This window comes from Hyaena hyaena, unplaced genomic scaffold (genome assembly GCF_003009895.1).
Source record: "Hyaena hyaena isolate Hyena2069 unplaced genomic scaffold, ASM300989v1 scaffold_349, whole genome shotgun sequence".
NCBI classification, from domain to species: Eukaryota; Metazoa; Chordata; class Mammalia; order Carnivora; family Hyaenidae; genus Hyaena; species Hyaena hyaena.
Window position 1 is genome coordinate 1,204,052 of NW_024080982.1, and position 18,253 is coordinate 1,222,304.

Sequence of the window (18,253 nt, forward strand, 5' to 3'; positions counted from 1 at the left end):
GGAAGAAAAAAAATGTGCCATGGTATCGGTGTATTTTAAAAAGCTGTAATACGGCTGAACATTTAAAACTATAAACTGTCACACACCAAAGATGAAGATCCCAGGACGTACAAAACATGAGGTTCAAAGAACACAACTGCAAAGCATATTTTATTTCACTTGGAAGAGAGGTTTCTCTTCAAACGTAGCTGAATCCTATAGGTGATGAGAAGCTCTAATTTGTAGCGCAGGAGCTATAAAACACCAGTAAATGCCAGGTGAAAGCACACACAAGTACTTATCGTTAGAATACAAGTGTGTGTGTGCCAACAGAGCAATAAGAGTGTTTTTTAAAAAAATTCCTTAAACTCAGTTTATTTAGATCTTGGCCATTTAGGTTTTGATACTTTGCTCAGGTCCACTGGTAAAAATATTATCCATATGTGCTTATAGATGTAATGTATCTTTAGCTAGCACTCCTAAGGGGCAGGTAGAAGAACTTTGTGGAATTAAAATGTAATGTCTGTGATGTATGCAGCCTCCTTAGTGAGCAGGTGAGCATGAACATCTCATAACAAGGCTGTTTCCCTGCCACTAAAGCATTTGGGCCGAAGGGATCTTTGCACCAGCTTCCAGATTGCAGAAGTGTGGTAGGAAAGGGTTAAAAGTGGTGCAATTCAGTTATTTCTAGAGCAGGAAGGGATAGAGCTGTAAAGCATGGATTGTCCTTTTTCCTATCATTTTGCAAAATTAACACCTCCTTAGTCAGCTGAAATAGATTTGAGGATATCAAGCAAGCAAACTTGTCAAGCCTTTGGTGCCATATTCGCCGTCCCCTCCTCCCTGAGCAAAAACAGTAAAACGAGAGAGGTAATCTTTCTCTTTAACCTTTTTCTTTTTATTTCATTACGAAGGGAAAGAGAAAAGTTAGGTTTACAGGAAAGATACACGCACGCGTACGCACACAGCCATCGACAGAGAGCAAACAAATTGCAGCATCAACTTTAAAAAATGAAATTTTATTGTTTTTTGCTTAATTAAACCCCAAAGAAACGTGTGAAACATTGTTATGGCTGAAAATTGTTAATTTGTAAATCACAGGGACAAAAGGGTCCCTGTGCAACTTTAAAGTTTCCGTGCACGTAAATGTCGATAGCGCGCCTTCTCCATCATCAGCACTAAATTCACATTGATGCCTCTTTTCTTCTCCGTATTGATCCTTCCATGAGAACGTAGATTTGTATCTGTTAATTAATGCGTCCTGAAACAGCGTTTGTATTAATCAGGCAGATAAGAAAAATTGGATGCCTGCATCCTCCTGACAACCGTAAAAGTGCTGGCCCTGATAAAATCGTGGATGGACCTCAATAAAAAAGTTCCTCCTTCCACTCAATAAACTAATCATCCTGCTTTTAATTATTCGGCAGAAAGATGTGTGGAGATTGGAGAATGTGTAAATCTATTTACTAACAGCAGTGTCTGGGAGGGAGAATCGGGCTGTCACAGGGAGGTGCTGCGGGCTACGCGCTCTGTCCATCTGCTGCTGCAGAAAAACTGCTGCTTGGGAGCCTTTTCAAACAAGAAAACTAAGGCAAAGGGAAAATACTCCTCCCTTTTGGCTCGTAACTTTCCGGATAATCATTTATTTCTCCATCTATTTCATGTACAAAAGAAATCCCTACTATCCCCTTTTCTTGAGTGAGATATTTGGATTTGCATTGCATCTTTTTCTTGGAGGGGGAGCAGAAGAAAAGAGCAATCCTGTTTGTTTGTTGTTAGTGTAACATTCTTAGGATCAAAAGCAAATGGAGCCTAATCTAGTTAGGCTAGACTGTTATTTTACAGTTTTGACTCTCTGTTTGAAATGTTACCAGTTGTTATATCTTTAATTCCAATAGGATATTTATTTTTAATAAATGTATTAATTATGCTGACCAAAAAAAAAAAGGAACAGAAAAAGAGAAAAAAAGATTGACACAGCCAGTTCAAAAGAAGATCTGTCATGTGATGTGTAAACAGCTTCACAAACAATGAAAGAAATGCTTTTTACACATCTGAAGACCATCCTTAACAAGCCCTGAATTAATCCCTCTTGATGATCTTGTTAAATGCTTCTAGTTAATGATGGCAAATGGCAAACCATTGGTTATCACCAACAGGCCAGGAAACCACTTCCTTTTCCTTATTGTGAGGTAGTTTCTAATATCACATGGGACACGAACAATCGGATATGAATAAAAATGGGACAACATTGATGACCAAAAGCAGGACCCTAAGAAGACTGGGCAGCAGTGATATTTATGAGTAAAAATAGACTTCATAGGTTGCAATATTAAAATTTTCTCCTTCTGTAGAATTATTGGAGGCAAGATCATAAATCATGGTGCTGTGTCCTCAAAACCCATAGGGGTGGTCGATCACTCTAGGGATTCCTGGGCATAATTTTGAAAGTGAAAGTGAAGATTTAAGAAATACATTTTTTTTCGGACTCTTGGAAAAAGTAGGTGGCTGATCATCAGGTATCTTCCACTAAGACTTCCTTTTATTTTTATTTATGTATTTATTTAATTTGAAAGGGGTTTCGTTTAGAAGCCAGACCTAGTCCCTCTGAGATATAAATAGACATTTTAACTCCGAACTACGTTTAATTGCACTCCTTCCTCTTTCCTTATTGAACCACATTTTCTTTTAAAATTTTTTCCATGGTTTTTTGTTTTTTTTTTAAGCTCAGAGGGAACTTTAAGCATGCATGTGTGCTGTGTGTGAATGCAGACCAGATCATTACTGAAGAACTGAAGCAGTCATCTAGGTGGTTCAGACAAAAGTAATAGTTAATATGGCTGCATTGATCAAACCCATGTTATAAATCGGTATTTTTCTGGGTTTTATTTGGTATTTCCCAAAAACAAAGTTAAGGTGCAAGTAAATTGTCTTGCTCATGGTGAAAGACCCAGTAGCTGACTGGGTCCAATATTTAAATTCAGGGTCTGGCTCTGCCTATACGCTATCCATGGGACCCCATTGCCTCCACAGTTAACTTTTTAAATAACTGGATCTTAATAAGAATAAATTCTGGCTTTTTTATTTGGTGAAGAGGCCAGACTGCTAAGTAGTCCACTGTCTCTCATTCTCTCTCTCGCTCTTTTTTTAAAGGAACGTTTTCTTTTTTCTTTTCGTTTTCTTTTTTTTTTTTTTTTAAGTTTATTTGTTTTGAAAGAATGAGAGTGAGTGCAGTAGCAGGGGACGGGCATGAGGGAGAGAGAGAATCTCAAGCAGCCTCCACACTGTCAGTGTAGATTCCCAAAGTGGGGCTCAAACTCAAGAACTGCGAGATCATAACCTAACCCAAAATCAAGAGTCAGATGCTCAGCTGAGCCACCCAGGTCCCCCTTCTACTCTCCTTTATACCAAAAGTCACTATTTTAAGAGGAATTTGTGTTAAATATCAGTGGGTGCAAAATATCCAGTTAAGAAGTCTCTCTTGGGTGTCAGAATCCTCATTATTCACTGAACGTCTATTAGAGAGGAATGTTTCCAAATTGCACTCTAGTGTGTGTGAGTCGAAACTATTTGTTTTCCTTTATTTTGGGGCTATTTCTTTTTTAAACTTTTATGTTGTTTATCAGCAGTAGTTTTTAGAGGTGAAGTAGATGAACATTTGACTTCCTGTGAGACATTTATAAAAAGTTCAGCCAGAAACTGAGTATATTTAATGACTACATATTATTTTCTCCTGAAATGAAAGAAACAAAACTACTTTTATGTTCTTTTCTCCTCAGCTGTGTCCATGAAACTTATAAAAAGCACCAACAAGTTGAACTGGTTTGTGACTTTTACTTTGCCATTCGCAAAATGATCAGGGAAAAATTTAAGAGCATCTAATCAAAGCTCAGCATAATTTTGAGCACTGATGCAGAAGCCGACTACCATATGAAACTAATGTTGCATTATGAAATTATGGCTTTAAAGTAACTTGATCTGCCCATCTTTCCATGCAGGCTTCTCCACGCTGTCCCTGGCGGACCAGATGAGCCTTCTGCAGAGTGCTTGGATGGAAATTTTGATCCTTGGTGTCGTATACCGATCTCTTTCATTTGAGGATGAACTTGTCTATGCAGATGATTATATAATGGATGAAGACCAGTCCAAATTAGCAGGCCTTCTTGACCTAAATAATGCTATCCTGCAGCTGGTAAAGAAATACAAGAGCATGAAGCTGGAGAAAGAAGAATTTGTCACCCTCAAAGCGATAGCCCTTGCTAATTCAGGTTGGCATATTGACATGATCATTGTTACATTTTTTTTAATATTTCAGTTTTACCCTTTTCTCACCTTCTTCAGGGATTTCCTAAACCTGGTTGTAAATTCTGTAGGAGACAGCAAAATTATAGTCATTACAGCTTTCTAGTGAAAAGTTAGATATAGGAAAAATCAACCTGAATTATTTTTATTGTATTTACTTACTAAAAGCAGTGAAACTTTTACAGCCTAATGAGTTTCCTCACTGGTGGTATAAACAGACACTCTCAGGACAAAATTACCTCCATCGCCTTGTAGGCACAAGTGAAACTAAGTGTGAATTATGGATATTCCGAAACCTTTTTTCCACTTCAAAAACGCACATTTTGCAATTGGAAAAACATAGTTGATGTTGTCTTTAGCTTTGGTTATCAAAGAATACTCTGTTTTCTTGTATTCTGGAATTCTCTAGAAATCTAGTTTTCCTGGAGTATTTCTCTGAAAGGTACCACCTCTACAGTAAGGGTTAAGAATTATGGGAATAAATGGTCTTTACATTTGAACTGAAATGTACTAAAATAGCAACCTCTGATAAGTAAAAATCGTTGCTGCTTTGTTGTTTTTTTCCCTTTGTGCCTCTCCTGATGCTTTATTGTGGTCTTAAGTCTCTTTTAGCATTTGCATAAAGTTCAGGATAGATCCCTCCTTAATGACGTGCTGATCATTAGATACCTGCGTGTCAATAACATGCTCTGATGCTATGTACCATTGACAGTCACACCGTGCCCCTCCATCTGCTTTTGTTTTGACCCTATCTTTGAACTTTATCTTGGTTGCTGGCCAGTAGTTTTCCCTTTAATTACAAGAAGGAAACTGTCAATAAAATCTGTTAAATGGGATGCAATGAGTGGCTTGAATGGGCGGACGGCTATTTGTTCAAATTCTGCAGCATTCAAGGTATTGACAGTTTGTTTTCTGGGGCCATATGTGACGATCAATCTCAGGCTGGGCTCAGCCGCGCTGAAAAATGAAAAACCAGATTGCTTTTGCTTACTTGTGGATGACAACTTTGTGATTTGGCGCGGTCCTAGTGAGATGAGACCTTCTGCCCAAATTGCCCTCATGAGAGCTGGGGACGCGTGACTGTTTTTTAGAAATAATTTTTAATTGATTTTGTAATTAACAGTTCATCTACAATATTGATGCACGAATCGTTGGACTGATAGGAGGGAAATTGTTTTCAACAATGAAGTTGTACTTTCCTATTTGTCTTCATAATGGAGTTTAGCATCACATACTTTTAATTGCGAATGTAGCCTCTTGCTTACCACACCATTCACCTCTTTTTTTTACTGCTCCCCAACGAAACTGTAGAATATGATTCTTTATGACAAGTGGCAGTGGTGATGCAAACTCTCAGATACCCCTTCTCTGACTCTCCAGAAGAGAGTCAAAGTGGGAGACGGGAGAACAAATTTTCCCAGAATTCGTTAGTTTGCATGGACTTCACATAATAGCATCTCTCATAATTAGATGAAAACTTTTGCAGCAGTCGTTTTGGGAAGAATTTGTGTTTGCTAGTCATACAGTGATTCTTATTTAAAACATATACTTGGTTAATTTTTTTTAAAATACAGCGAACATGTTTTGTATCTTTTATATCACCTACTGCTTTTTAAAATTGTTAATCATAAATGCAGATAAGTGCTAAAACCTTATCAAAATTGCTAAAATCTTATAATTTTAGATGCTAGCTATATACTTTCTGGCTGTGGATTATAATTTAGAGTACCTGAATTAATTAGGAGCAGCATTTCTGTCTGTTGTTTAGAAGCGTAATCATTAATGTTTTGATATGTAAATATTCGAATCCCACAGACCCTGCTGTAGGGAGGAGGAAGTGACCTACTTTAGTGCAATGACTGGTGATTATAAAGTCTTTAAAGAACTCGTTAGTTTGCTTTTCTTGTCTAAAGCCAGACATAGTGAACAGGCCCTCTCTCTTTTTCTCTTGTACTGGTAGTGAGTAACACTCAGAAAATTTCTCCATGTCACAAAGTTTTTCTGGAAGTGATTGTAACTTTTTTTTTTTTAGTTTCTCAATACCAAAAAAATCAACTGAACCAGAGTCCATGAAAAGGAGACATGATTAAGTACTTTAAGGACTATGTTGATGTCTAAATTGTGCCACCGCTCTTCTGGCATATGAATATGGCCTTTCCTCATGTGTCAAGCCCACACGCCCCACCCACCACTTTAGCATGGGACGAACCACTCAGAAAATCTTTTTTTTTCCTCTCATACTGTCCGTATGATGCTATTTTATTCCATTTTTTGGCCAGTATTTTGTTGACAACAAAAAAGTTATAGATCCAATTTTGCTTAGATCCAGTGATTGTTAAACTGCTTGAAAACACATCAGTATGAAAAATGTTTTAATACTTTTGAGAGACACCCTAAAAAGCTCATAGATTTGCTTTTGTATTCAGAAATTGCAGATTAGCATCAGTGAGCTTTGGTGCAAAAGAAAATGCTATTTTAGTATTATTTATATAGATATCTTAGCATCCTCTGAACGGCTGTAGGTGTTAACAACTGTTGTCTCATTAATCTAAATTTCAGCATATTTTAAACATCCATCTTTATTCAATAATTATAAATATTGCACTTATGCTTGGGAAGCAGGGACTGGTCTTCTTGATCATAGCTGTCACATATTTTTATAGCTCTGTGTCTGGCATGTGTGAATTCAGGAATTCTTACAGCACCAAGAACATCATCAGAAGTACTTTCTGTATCTTGAGGTATATGGACAAAAAATAAAATGCAACATATTATAAACTAATACTGTAATTCTCATATTCAAATATTAAAAACCCTAAATAATTGTTCCAGTTGGTTTTGAAAGTAAGAAACTCGCAGACTCACTTAAATTCTAAAGTTCTTACTTTTGAGTGCCCACTGCCTCTCAGCCAATTATTGCCTCCCTGATAGACCTGTGTGCAATCGAGTTTTAAAAGAAAAATCTAGGCCACAGTTTCACCATTGTTATTGTTAGGTCACAGTTCTCTCCTCCATACACCAAGAAGTTAGTCTGATCTCTAGAATTCTTTCCATATGGAGAATTTTATGATTCTATAATTAATGTTATGTCTTCAGTGGAAAATTTAGTGAAATATTACAACACACATTTTGGTTAAGATTATACCATGTAATTCTATTCTCTCTGTTTGGTTCTACCAATTCTTTTTTTTTTTTTTTTTCTTAATGTTTATTTCTGAGAGAGAGAGAAAAACAGTGTGAACAGGGGAGGCTCAGAGAGAGGGAAGCACAGAATCCGAAGCAGGCTCCAGGCTCTGAGCTAGCCAGCAGCACAGAGCCGGACACGGCGCTCGAACCCACGAACCGTGAGATCATGACCTGAGCCGAAGTCGGACGCTTAACCGACTGAGCCACCCAGGTGCCCCAGTTCTACCGATTCTTATGCCTAAGAATTTGATGCTATTCTCACTGCCCCCAAGAGAATATATTCATTTTTATATAGTGGGAGACCAAGCAGCTTCAGAGGAAGAATTAACTTTTAGTTTGGTCATTCTGTTTTGCTCACATCACAAGTGACAGCTTCATTGCTGCCCCCACACTTCAAGTTGTGTCACCCAGCCCTGCCCCCATCCTGGAGCCCTCTGAGCCCAGCCCGTTCAAGAATAAGCAGAATCATGGTGTCTGGGTGGCTCAGTCCACTGAGTGTCCGAATCTTGATTTCAGCTCAGGTCATGATCCCAGGGTCGTAGGATCAAGCCCTAGGTTGGGCTCTGCGCAGAGCATGGTGCCTGCTTAAGAGTTTCTCTCTCTCTCTCTCTCTGTCCCTCTGCCCCCATCCCCACTCCCTTTCTCTCTCTCTTTCTCTCTCTCTCTCTCTCTCAAAAACAAAAAAAGAAAAGAAAAAGAAAAAAAGAACTAAAAAAAATAAAAGGATAAACAGAATCTACAGGCTGAATGCTGAATTTTTATTTATATATCATACTTCTAGAATAATAGTATCTGTTAATATAAAACAGTTAGTAATATTTTGGTCATCAATTTCAAATCCTAAGTAATTATAACCACATCCTGATAGTATTTTGTTTATGAGAACAAATGTTTGCTGTGTAGAATGGTGATATAATTTCAAAGGATAGAAAGATTGTAGGGGACTGGAATGAGGGCCATATTTAATCACAACATTTGTGATAAAACATAAATTTGGCCAAGTGTTTCTTGGTCTTTTTTCATTATCACTGCCTTAGGGTAGCCTTTTTAGATATTTTTTCTTAATAAGTCCCTAGTGAAATGTTAACATCACAAATATATTATGTATCTGTTTGTATAATGTATATACATGTGTGTGTGTGTGTGTGTGTGTATGCATTTTACCTTTTAAAAAGAGATTTTTCCCCCACTTTCCAATTTCAGATTTTGCTTCCTTTGAGAATGCATGCTTTAGTCACATAACTTTTCTTGTCTGTAAAATGAGGCAGGTGATTTAAGTAATGTCTCATATCTCCTAACTGGCTGAAAATTTTTATGTGAGTTACTTTTAAGTGAGAGCAGTGAGTTTGGTCATATATTTTGTGTACGGTATGTGTCTATATATGCTGAGTTTGTAATATAGAAATATTAACATCTTCATGACTCTGAACAATTAGTATAAAAGTGAAAAACCTCTTCAGTCCCTTTGTATCTCCTGGGCCCTGAGATATAATTTTATTCAGATTTTGACTAAATTTGCTGATTTGATATTCTAGGTGTAGCTTTTAGATATTGATCAAGAGATTATCCATTTTTTAGAATCTCTCAGTAGACTTTTTTTTTAATTATTATTTTTTTTAGCTTTTGCTGGGGAATCTCATTAGATTTCCATAACATGCCTGTGAAGTAGACCTGTCCAATATCATTTTACAGGCTGAAGCGAGCCGATAAAGATGTGTGGCCACTGTGAGATGGAAGCCTGGGCCCCCTCTCTCTTGCTATCAATAAGCTATTTCTAGTCCACCAATAAGTATATAGCATGTCTTTAAAAGAGTCAACGCAGAAGATTAGCAATTGCAATTTCACATCTGCCAACCTAAATTAGTAGTTTTAATGTAGTTTAAACTTTTGCATCCACTTTATCTTCTTGTCTTCTTGGAATTACATTACGATAAAACACCCTGGAAAGTGACAAAAAAGAATTGGGGACAAGTGTTTACTACATTTATAGCATTTTATAAGAAATGATTATGGGTAGGTCTTTTGTGGCAGGTAGATATTTATTCTTCACTTTCACCCAGGCCAAACTGAAATTAGTACTCTCTGAGAAATCAAAATTATGACTTTATATCTTCTATTTTTCTTTGACTTTTGTTCAATCTTCCATCACTGTTTGATTTTTTTAATGTTTATTCATTTTTGAGAGAGAGAGAGAGAGAGAGCAATTGTGCACTCAAGTGGGAGAGAGACAGCAAGAGAGGGGACAGAGGATCTGAAGCAGCTCTGTGCTGACAGCAGACAGCTCAATGCGGGGCTCAAACTCATGAACCAAGAGATCATGACCTGAGCTGATGTCTGACACTTAACCAACTGAGCCACCCAGACACCCCTAATTTTGTTTAAGATGATATATTTGATTCGAAGTGGGTGGCGAATTTATTTAATGTAACCTTTTAATTTCATCCATATTGTGATATTTCAAGTTTTTATGTGAAAAGTAAAAGTAAAACATTTTGAAATGTTTCTTATCACATTCGGTGATTCCTGTGCCCTGACATAGTGTGAGAAATATTTGCTGCAAGTGTCTCTGTGCTTCCAGCTGGGGAATAAGCACATAAACACTCTGCAATTGCCCTCCTTCTAGGGAATGACATAATGTAACTTTATTTCATTTATGGCTGTTAATATAATGATTACTCCCTTACAAAAAGGTCACTAGCGTGGTGCAGATCATTTATGATATTGTGGAATGTTGAAATATTTACCACCCAAGTTGCTATCAACATTCACTATGGAGTATAATTGTCTTTATCACTTATAGTAAAAGGAGTTAGAAAGCGCCTGGCTAAGTGTTAGATACTGGAGGGAGACAGAAGGCCTTAAGTAGTTGTAGGGAAATAAGACAGGCCTAGTAGGGAAATCTAACTGCAAGGTAAATAGAATAATGGTAATAATAATTTGGGATTTATGAGAGGGGAGCTTGGAGGAAAGCAACTATGGACTATGGATCTGTAGTTTAACATTTGATATAAATGCAGTATAGGAGTGATTTGTGTGGCTGGTATAAGTGTCAAAGTGTGGTTTGATAGAGCAAGAAATGAAGAAAACAGCCCTTCTCCCAAAATACATATGTCCCAGTGGAAAGCTGTAAAATCAATTCTGTTCTTCTCACCATGGATAAGCACAAAGAATTGTTATTACTATTTCCAGCATTAGAATTATAACCTTTCTGCATTAGGAAAGACCTAAACAGGTTTTGATCTAACCTCCTACTTGGTATGTGAACAGCTTCGTTGGCATTTCTGCCACGTGTCTCTACAATCTTGCTCAGAATATTGCTTCACTCACTAGTTTCTAGAAGGGACCATTCCATCAGAAGTTTCTCATTATCCCTCTCTCTGTCTCTTATCATTTTAATGTAAAATAAAACACAGAATTTAACACACATACACATACACATGCACACACAACCAAATGTATAATGTAATGGGTATATTCATTTTCTATGGCTGCTCTAACAAATTACCCCAATTTGGTGACTTTCCACAGTACATATATATTCTCTTTCTGTTCTGGAGGTCAGAAGGCCACCATCATGTTTACTAGGTTAAAACAAGATGTAGACAGGGTAGCAATCGGGCTGGAGGCTCTAGGGGAGGGCCTGTTTCCTTGCCTTTTTCAGCTTCTAGAGTAACATTCCTTGCATTGCTTGATGCATGGCACCTGCCTCCATCTTCAAAGCCAGCAGTGTAGAATCATGAGTCAGTGGTAATATTGCCTTCTTCCTTTGCCTCTTTTTTATAAAGACATTTTTTATTTCATTGAAGACCTTCCTGGATAATCTAGAATAATCTCCCAAAGTGGATCCTTAACGGCAGCTGCAAAGTCTCCTTTCCCATATCAGGTAACATTCAGGTTCCCGTGATGGACTATCTGGATATCTTTGAAGCCATTTTGCAGTCCGTCACAATGGCTATATGAGCAAGGATGAGAAACAAAACTTTGCAAGATATCCCAGAAACCCCTTCATGTGTCTCATCCCCATCCCACCCCCCTCCTTTCCCACAAACGTAACCACTATCCTGTTCTGTTTTTTTTTTTATCATTTCCTTATGTTTCATTATAGCCTTATTGCTAACTCTGTATCCTCAGACACAATAGTGTAGTCTTGCCCATTTTGAAAAAAAGAAGAAATTAATGGATTTTTTAAAACTCTCCTCTAATCTGAATGTTCATCTTTCATTTTCATTTTATTACAATTTTTTTTCCGTTGAAGAAGCCAGGGCATTTGACTTGTGGAGTTTCCCACAGCCAGGGCTTTACAGATTGCATACTCTGGGAGCAATTCACTATGTTTCTCTGCCCTTTGCATTTTGTGCAAGTTGGCAGCTGGATCCAGAGACTTAACCAGACTCAGGTACAATCCCTGTAGCACCTGTAGGGGGCATGCTGCTCATTTGGGAGGCATGTAATGTCTGGTTGTCTCAATGGGATGATAGCAGCTGCTGATGCTCTTTACCTAAATCATTCATCACTGGGGGTTGCAAAATGATGATTAATAAGTTTTTCATCTCTTGTTTTCTTCCAGCCATTGGGATAGATACATAAAATGATGCTTTAGTTCATCTGTTATTTGATTACCAATGATGCAGTTTATATAGGAGCTTGCTTCTTTCCCGTCATTCACCAGTTTTCAAATAAAAATTGATGGCCTGTCTTTTTGACATATCATTATAACCAAATGTATTTAAACATACTCAGTGGATTTGAATCAATTGCAATTTTCATCCTTTTCGAAGCTCAAATTGCCCTCTTTTGGGTCAGCAGGAATCTCTTCAGGTTGGCGTCTGGAAACTTTCTGAATGACTTAGTGATTGCAGATAGTGTCCTTTCTATCTAGCTTCAGGTGTTCTGTACACGCCTTAAATATTCCCTGGCTGAAGCCTGGAATCTAATTATAATCTGGGTGCCAGGTTGCTCATTGTTTGTTACTACTTTCCTGGCTTGGCCATCCTTCCTAGGTCTCTTCAGGGGACAGAGCTAGGAACACACACCATCCTGATTCTGTGTGTGTGTGTGTGTGTGTGTGTGTGTGTGTATTTTGGGGATACCTTGTCACTTAGTTTTGTTTGTAAGTGTTGTCTACGGGTTTTTAGTTTGGCCATCTAGTTCTGTTTTATTTTATGAGCAGATTTGGAGAGATTAACAAATTTTACTGCCACCAATGCCACCTTCCTAGAGTTCAGTGTGCCTATTTTTAATGAAAAGTTTATGATTGGCACCATTTTTGAAAATTTAGGGTCTCATTGGCTCACCTCTCATTTCCCCTATTCACATAGGCAATTTACAAACACTAAAGAAATCAACACTTGGATTCCACAGAAAAGGTTCCTGTGAGTGTTGATTTATCGGAGATACTAGACTTGACTCTGAATATGCTGTGTCTATTTTTAATATTCATTCCCATCCTCAAAATAAGGTTTGGCATCATGAGAAAGTATTGCCAAGAAAATATTGGCAAGAAAGTATTTTCTCAAAGACAGCTTCCAGATAGGATTTAAGGATTTGGGCATTCTGGAGTAGCTATGTCCATGCCCACAATAGTTTTTTGTTTGTTTGTTTGCTTTTTGGTTTTTTAACCATAGAGAAAGGCAGTGTTTTATTCCAGGTGAAACACAAAAATAAAATCTTCTTTTGCAATGGCTCTAAGTCTCACTGAATTTTGCAGTTGTAGGTGTGAGGATATCTAGCTCTCTTCCCAAAATAAATGGTCAGAACTAACATGTTCCTTTAGGATCCCCCTTCACAGAGTAAAATATTGGCACTTAATGAAAGGGTTCTATCTTATTACTAAGTGTTAAAATTTAATATATGGGTGACAGTGTACATATAATTTGAATGCTGGTTATCTTTTGACACCTAGATTCTTTTAGAACAGCACACTGGCTTTGTAGTTCAATAACCCTGGCTTGGCCATTGGAAGCACCTAGATGTTTAAAACCACCGATGATGCCTTGGATCTAGCTCTGATTTTCTAATTGATAGGTCTGGGCTTGGACCCAGACATCCTAGTTTTTTTAACCATTGACCCAGTGTTTTTAATGTACAGACTCATCCTGTCTAGTTAGTTCATGAGCCTGTGATTCCCTTTATTAAGTTTTGCTGCTTTTCATTAGCACAAATACTGGGACCATTTCCTTTAAAATATAAAGTTGAAAAGAAACCAGCACCAACAACCAAAGCTAAACAATTACATAAATTAATGCCAGTTCTACTGAGCCTGGCATAAATGTATAAATGTAGCCAAAAGAACAAAACAGATTAAAAGCCACAGAACCAGAACTTGAACTAGGATCCTAATGGAGATTAATATTTTCTTCAGCAGTCTGCCGGCTGAATCATAGTCTAATTAAATAGTTCAGATTTAGTGAGTTTGCATTTAAAGTATTAGCAGATCCGAGAATGGGTAAAGCTAGAATGAGTTAGAATCTTTTCTGTAAATGGGAAGTTAAATTATCATAGTAATTTGATTAAATCATTTTTAAATCTCTCAAGCTAAATCACAGCCTTTAAAGAATAGTTTGAAGTCTTAATTGCTGTTTGTGAGCATATCTCTCTGCTATTTGTTCTCGCCTCATTTCCTGTGACATCCTATAATATATCTCCTGCCGGGCAAGGCTAGTGGGGAAGGCAAGGCTTGGGGCGGGGGCTGAGGTGACTGTAGCTCACTTCCAGCATTTAGAGTATCTGCTGTGGAGAAGAAGGGCACTTACTCTGTATCATCGCAATATTTAGAACCAGGACCAAAGGATGTAAGTTGTAGACACATTTGGGAAAACCTGAGGAGGACATTTTTAATAATCGGTGCTGTCCCTTATAAAATAGAATGCTCTGCATACTTCTAGAAATGTCTTCATTAAACATGTTGTAGAGAGAAGATTCTTGGTGAAGATGGAAAGTTGAATAATAGGAACTCAGGGGAGAATTATAACTCATTTAAGAAAAAAAAAAAAGGAAATGCCATGTGCAGAATCGTGAATTCTGGTGGCATAATGTGATTCAAAGAAACCTGAGTCAACCCTAACTCTGGCACAACCGGTGCCACCTGACTTCCAGGCAGCTGGGAGGTGAAATGAGGCAGTGTTCATAAAGTGCTTATCACAGGCCTCACCCCAAACAGGAATTTAACGTACGGTATATTTATTATATTTATTCTGCTTTTTTTTTTTTTTCTGGTCCAATGGGAAATAGTTATTTTGTGAATTTGCCTGTAAGGATGCAATTCCTCTCCTCCCCATCCATTTATTCCCATGTTCACTTAGAGTGCTTTGAGTCACGGGACAGACTGGGTAAGTCCACCATATCTCCCTTCCCTTATGTGCAAGGTGGGCTTTTTGGTATGTGTGGTTTTTTATTTGTTTTTGTTTTGTCCCTGGACACTCTCCATTAGTGTATGTCCATGCCCACCATTTTCCCTTCAGACAGCATTTAAGAGTAAAAATAGAGAAGAAAAATTAGTCCATGTTGTCATCTGCATAACAGTCTTTCCCTCAGTAACATTACCGTTACACATCTTTGGAAATATGTGTCCTGTTGCTATGAGAAGGCACATAAGAAGTGGATGGGATTCTCATTGCTAAAAGGGTCTAGAGTGAAGAGAAGCCTAGGTAGAAACAATCCATGGAGGCACAGGCTAGGTCAAATACCAGGGTGTTCGGAGCTCCACTCCACAGCACCGCTATCAGTATTAACAGAGTGGAAGAATTCCTTCTCTTCCACCAGGCAGGAGTTGAGTCTTGAGAGGTAAACGCTGATAAGCCACTGTATTCCAATGCAAAACTCTTTTAGAGAAAGGTGTCACTAATCACCGAATGTAAATAGTGGTCAGTTTACCAACGATGTGATAAAACAATTTCAAAATGACGGCGTAACAGAAAAAAAGCAACAAAATACAAGCGAGTTTTTAAAACGTATTCCTGGTTACAGCTGCCAACGTTTTAATTACTTTGCCATAATTTTTTTCTATCATATGTTTTTAGCCACTTGATTTTAAATTACATTTCCTCTCTCTTTTTGTGCATGTGACCTGATATTTGAATTATATGAGAGATTAGGCTAACTCCATATATCTTAGAGCTCTGCATTCTCAGAGAACGAGAATTATTAAACATGAAGAATCCCCCAGACTCCATTATGTGTAATTAACAGATAAACTGTCATCAGAATCAATAAAACGTGCTAAATGATTCAAACTTGTATATAATTAAGTGTCTGTTTTAGAGCTAGAGCAGTAACTTTTCTTTCTCCTTGCATCTCACATTTCTCAAAAGAATAATTGTGGCAACCCTGTTAACCCTTTCCTTGCTTGATTGAATTAGATTTTTAAATTAGTCACTTAAAGACAAAGTTCACCTTCACAAATGTGAAAAATATTTCAGGACTCATTAATCTAAAGAATTCATTTGTTTTTCACTAGAAGTGGACTATGGAAGGATGCTTTAAAGAACTGTTAACAGGACATTGAAAATCTTAAACAGATAGCAATTTGCTGTGATTACTGTATATTCTAAAACTGAACACAGCGTCAGATTCAGTGCATTTACGTGGAGTTCTTAAAACCTTTCTCATCTTTTCTTTTCTTTTTTTTTTTTTTACTTTTGGGAAATATGGGCTTTTTGAGGGCAAGATCCTAATTTTAGACAATGTTACCTCCACAGCACTTAGAATAATACTTTTAATAGATTGCCTTTGATAATTGTTGAATGAGTGACTAAATGCATGGATGAGATAATGAATAAAGTAATCAAAATTGTAATCTCTTAAAAGAAATTCTTCTCTGCTTGCTCAGTTTTAGGAGAAAACACACACGCGCACACAAGCGCGCACACACACACATACACACTTTTAAATAATGGATTTTTTGCAGTAATGTTTGTGTTCTAGGTCCATACTGGAAATCATCTACAGTAGAGGAATCTAGGGGGGAAAATATAGAGATTTTTGAAATGTAAAATTCCCTGAGCAAATCACAGCGTAGAGTTTCAAGAAGTTCAAGGATAATATTTAACTTCCATAACCCAAATCTCCACATCAGGGCTGTTACTGTTATTGATATCATTCCTCTGTGTTTTGCTTTCTTGCGCAGACTCCATGCACATAGAAGACGTCGAAGCTGTTCAGAAGCTTCAGGACGTCTTACACGAGGCCCTGCAGGATTACGAGGCTGGCCAGCACATGGAGGATCCGCGCAGGGCTGGCAAGATGCTCATGACGCTGCCGCTCCTGAGGCAGACCTCCACCAAGGCCGTGCAGCACTTCTACAACATCAAACTGGAAGGCAAAGTCCCCATGCACAAACTTTTTTTGGAAATGCTGGAGGCCAAGGTCTGACTAAAAGCTTCCGGGGCCTTCCTATCCTGCACGCCGAAAAAGGGAAAATAAACCCAAGAGTGATGTCGAAGAAACTTAGAGTTTAGTTAACAACATCAAAAATCAACGGACTGCACTGATAATTAAGCAGCAAGACTATGAAGCAGCTTTCAGATTCCTCCGTATCTTCCTGATGAGTTTCTTTCTCCCTTATCTCGTTTTCTTTCTCCCCTTCTTCTCTCATTTCTTTTGCTCTTTTTTTTTTTTTTCCTCCTTCCCTTATTCCTCTTCTCCCTCATCTCTCGGCTTTCTTCATTGCTGGTTCCCTTTTGCCTTCATTTCCTTCCTTCTGTCCTTCCTTCCTCCTCCTGCTAAACCTCCTTTTCTTTTCTCATCCTTCCCCTTTCTCCTAAATTTCAAATATGTCTAGTTGTAAGGAAATTGTCTTGTTCCTTTCCTTTCCTTTCCTTTCCTTTCCTTTCCTTTCCTTTCCTTTCCTTTCCTTTCATTTCCTCCCCTCCCTCCCCCTCCCCCCTTCCCCTTTCCTCCCGCTGCTGAACTTTTAAAAGAGGTCTCTAACTGAAGAGAGATGGAAGCCAGCCCTGCCAAAGGATGGAAATCCATAATATGGATACCAGTGAGCTTGTTGTGAACCATAACGTCCCCAATGACTAAGGAATCAAAGAGAGAGAACCAGCGTACCTAAAAGTACAGTGCAACACAAACAAATTGACTGAGTGCAGTATTAGATTTCACGGGAGCAGCCTCTAATTAGACAACTTAAGCAACGTTGCATGGCTGCTCCTTATCATTGCTTTTCCATCTAGATCAGTTTCAGCCATTTGATTCCTTAATTGTTTTTTCAAGTCTTCCAGGTATTTGTTAGTTTAGCTACTATGTAACTTTTTCAGGGAATAGTTTAAGCTTTATTCATTCATGCAATACTAAAGAGAAATAAGAATACTGCAATTTTGTGCTGGCTTTGAACAATTATGAACAATAATGAAGGACAAATGAATCCTGAAGGAAGATTTTTAAAAATGTTTTGTTTCTTCTTACAAATGGAGATTTTTTTGTACCAGCTTTACCACTTTTCAGCCATTTATTAATATGGGAATTTAACTTACTCAAGCAATAGTTGAAGGGAAGGTGCATATTATCACGGATGCAATTTATGTTGTGTGCCAGTCTGGTCCCAAACATCAATTTCTTAACACGAGCTCCAGTTTACCTAAATGTTCACTGACACAAAGGATTAGATTACACCTGCAGTGACTCCGAGTAGTCACGTGTCTAACGCACTGCACGTGGGGTACAGATGCGTAGAAGTATCAGGAGTGCACCTCTCTACCTGGGGGGCACGTTGCCATATGATCGCTAGCTGCCATGGTGGTTAGGAATGAGATACTGCCTGTTTGCAAAGTTACAGACCTTGTCT

General features: G+C 37.9%; 1 protein-coding gene across 1 annotated transcript in view; it reads left to right on the plus strand.

The window, feature by feature from the left end:
• Nucleotides 1-16,996, plus strand: part of ESRRG (estrogen related receptor gamma) — a 227,591-nt gene extending 210,595 nt beyond the window's left edge. Inside the window, 2 exon segments of the mRNA XM_039249901.1 lie at nucleotides 3,978-4,247; nucleotides 16,592-16,996. Coding sequence (XP_039105832.1) covers nucleotides 3,978-4,247; nucleotides 16,592-16,836 — 515 coding nt within the window. The 3' untranslated portion in view covers nucleotides 16,837-16,996.
• The last annotated feature ends 1,257 nt before the right edge of the window (nucleotides 16,997-18,253 follow it).